At 39.3% G+C, this 3,652-nt stretch overlaps 1 protein-coding gene across 1 annotated transcript; it reads left to right on the plus strand.

Annotated features, from left to right (window-relative positions):
* The first annotated feature begins 1,048 nt into the window (after nt 1-1,048).
* LOC137498943 (uncharacterized) lies at nt 1,049-1,869 on the plus strand. The gene is made up of 2 exons (XM_068226808.1): nt 1,049-1,064; nt 1,175-1,869. Exons 1-2 carry the CDS (start codon nt 1,049-1,051, stop codon nt 1,867-1,869), a joined length of 711 nt encoding a protein of 236 aa, XP_068082909.1.
* The last annotated feature ends 1,783 nt before the right edge of the window (nt 1,870-3,652 follow it).

Raw genomic sequence — 3,652 nt, forward strand, 5'->3', positions numbered from 1 at the left:
ATGCTCAGCAATACACGATAAATTAACTGCCATATTTTCAACACAAGCTCTTAAATTCTCTTATTTCAGCTGAGTATTATTTTATCTCAGGAAATCACAATTGTTATCTTCAGTAGCTCTTTCACACCAGTTACAAGAAATAATCCAAATCAGTTCAGTTATACCAATGCAATATGCAACAATAAATCTTTTTTTTTTTTTAATCCGTTACTGCCAGAGCAAGGAGTATGTGTGGTATGAGTTCTTCTGAGAGACTCACATGTACTTCTGTTTTCACCTCTGGTAGCAAATCTATTTAAGTGAGGGTTTCTTGGTTCAACTGTTGTGATTCCTAGTTCTCCCATGCCTTCTCTGTCTATAATTATGTTGTGTAATAAGCATGTACATTTTACAATCTGTTCCGCTCGCTCGGGGGTTACTTCCAACGCCTTCTGAAGAATTCGCCATTTATTACTCAGTATGCCGAAAGCACACTCTACCACTTGTCTTGCATGTGACAAACGCTTGTTAAAAATTTCTTCTTCAGGTCCTAGGCTCCTCTGAGGGTAAGGACGCATCAAATACGTCCTCAATGGATAACCTTCATCCCCAACTAAAACATGCGATGCACGTAATTCAGAGCCAGGTAATTCTTTCTCACAATTCACTTTAAGTGCACCACGTTCCAGCTGTTTGGCTAAGTTGGAGTAGCCAAAGATGCCACTGTCACTCTGCTTTCCGTAGGCTCCAACATCGATGCAAATGAATCTATAGTCTGCTCCTACCACTCCTTGCAATACGATAGAGAAGTACTTCTTATAATTGAAGTACATACTACCAGACTGTTTTGGGCATTTGATTCGAATATGTTTTCCGTCTATGCTGCCGATGCAATTTGGAAATCTCCATTTCCTCCAAAATTCGGCAGCTATGTTATCGACTTGTTCTTCAGAAGGGAATGGCATATGGTCATTGTGTAATGCTTCCCATATCGCACTGCACGTTTCGTGAATAATTCTTCCAACGGTTACATCTGACAATCGAAAAGAATAACCCAAAGTCTTGAAAGATGAACCAGTTGCTAGGTACCTGAAAATAAAGTTCTTATTGTAATTTTAATAACTTCTTATACAGTACTATGCATTTAGTGGAATTTTCGAATATATATTAATTTAAACATTTTTTTCTGTTTCAGTTGAGGACATTAAAAAGAGGTGGAGGGGACTCAGGGACACATTCAGAAAGGAACTAAAGAAATATAATGACAAGAGATCTGGAAGTGGAGGGGATACTATAAATGAACCGAAGTGGCCTTTCTTCAACCAACTATGTTTTTTGTCAGACACTATTAGACCCCGAAATATGTCCAGTAGTGTACCTGATGTTTCTGAAGATACAGGTAGTAATGAGGTGGACGCTGAAGGTACCGAGTTTGAGACTGATTCTACTGCGGCATTATTCACTCCACACTCCGTGGAAAATATTGCAGGTCCTTCTCAAAATAATGATGATGATGATGATGATGTTCAGCAGGTACATAAACAACGGAATAAACCCTTCAAAAGCCCTCTAAAAAGGGGAAAGAAAAGAATAAATTATGACGACAAACTGCTGGAAATAGAAACAAAGAAGTTAAGTTATTTTGAACAGAGCTCAAAACTGAAACAAGACAGCGACTATCAGTTTCTAGTGAGTCTATTACCATCTTTACAGGATGTACCTCCAGAAAGAAAGTTGCATGTTCGCATGAAACTGATGAATGTGCTAGTTGAAGAACAGGAAGAGCGAAACCGTAGTGTGGTGGCTATGCGTAATATTTCACCTGTATCATCTGAATCATCTGTTGGTTCTAACAGTGCTGCTATGTATTTTAGTCATTATTGTCCTTAATGATTGTAAAGTAAACTCGATGTATGTCAATATTTAATACCTCATAAATCATTGCCTCCAATCTTCAAATTAAATTAAATCTAGATGAAGTTTCTCATTTCAGATAAATGCTATCATTCTGTGACTTGACAACAAAACTTCACACATACTCCGATTGCCCTGGCCACTCGAGCCAAGCTTTATCGCACTGATGACAGAGAGTCATTTCCGCTATTTATGTTACGTCTCGCTGTTGCAAAAACATACTCAATCCCTTTACTTGGTTGCGAATCATGAAAGGAATGTTAAAATGGGAAAAAATAGAAGTGGAGATAATTCCCAAATCTCCCCTTTAATATGAGCATTTGCTTACCTCAAAGTTACAGCTAGACGTTGTTCAGGTGAAATGGTTTCTCGAAAGTTACTGTACTTCTTCAACCGATCTTGTACTTTGTTTAATATATATCGAAATGTATCACATGTCATTCGAACATAACCAAAGTACTGTTTTTCGTCATTTTCAAGATCAGCCCATATATGTGAAAATTCACCAAACATTTGCCTTTTCGATAACATATCATTTACCCACTCCCGTTTCCTTTTCTGAGCTCTTCTTCTCGCTAGCAGAGGTGTATCTAATGCATAGAGATCACACAAATCTTCAGTAGACGCCATCTTCTCACACATACACCTACTAAGTAACTCTCCCGTATACGCAGCCAAAGGACGATAGAGTACGCACGATTTCGGACGAACAGACTTCGCAAAGATTCGTCCGAACTCGCAGTTCGCAGGTTTCCGCTTCCAGTGGACGAGAAGCCAAAGGACGATAGAGTACGCACGATTTCGGACGAACAGACTTCGCAAAGATTCGTCCGAACTCGCAGTTCGCAGGTTTCCGCTTCCAGTGGACGAGAAGCCTTACCCAGCGTTGCCAACAAGTAGGTATCAATTCCCCAAAACCTAGTACTCTAAATTTACCAAAGATTTTTTCCCCGTCCAGTTGTTGATTGAAAGGCTGAGGTAGAAAGCCCTTATTTCCTAAAATATAGCCAAGGTATCTCAAACTTCTTCAGATGGTAGCAGTTACATCTCGTTTGTAACACTAAGTACAAATCTCGTGAATACTACCAATCCCCAATCTATTGTCATTAGCTTGATCCAATATCGTATGCAGGCTTTTAATTTCAAAAATAATAATACAGTTCGACAGGCTTTCTTGGTCATGGTCCATTTTTTTTGTTCCATACAGAGACACTGGTAAAATAAGTATTGTAAATTATAAATTTCGTGTTTCTAGCCCACAGTTTTGGACATAAGATACCCGCAAAGTAACATCTAGAGTATTTGCATTTGTGGTTCTTGATTTTTACTTCTTCTTCTTCTTCTTCTTCTAAAATGTCTTAATTAATTTTCACTCCTCAATATTTAATTCCGAAACTCTTGGCTTGTTCACAGTTGCACAGGTCCTGGTAGTGTGTAAACATTTGTTTTTTGTTCTTTGATGTTAAGTTTCATGCTCCTTTTCGCATTAATTAGTATACCGTATCTACCAAACATACGAGCTTCTCTTCTTCGCCGAGCTGAGTGGTTCAGACGGTTGAGGCGCAGGCCTTCTGACCCCAACTTGGCAGGTTCGATCCTGGCTCAGTCCGGTGATATTTGAAGGCGTTGAAATACGACAGCCTCGTGTCGGTAGATTTACTGGCACGAAACGAACTCCTGCTGGACTAAATTCCGCCACCTCGGCGTCTCCGAGAACCGTAAAAGTAGTTAGTGGGACGTAAAGCAAATAACATGATGA

This window comes from Anabrus simplex, chromosome 3 (assembly GCF_040414725.1).
Source record: "Anabrus simplex isolate iqAnaSimp1 chromosome 3, ASM4041472v1, whole genome shotgun sequence".
Classification (NCBI taxonomy): domain Eukaryota; kingdom Metazoa; phylum Arthropoda; class Insecta; order Orthoptera; family Tettigoniidae; genus Anabrus; species Anabrus simplex.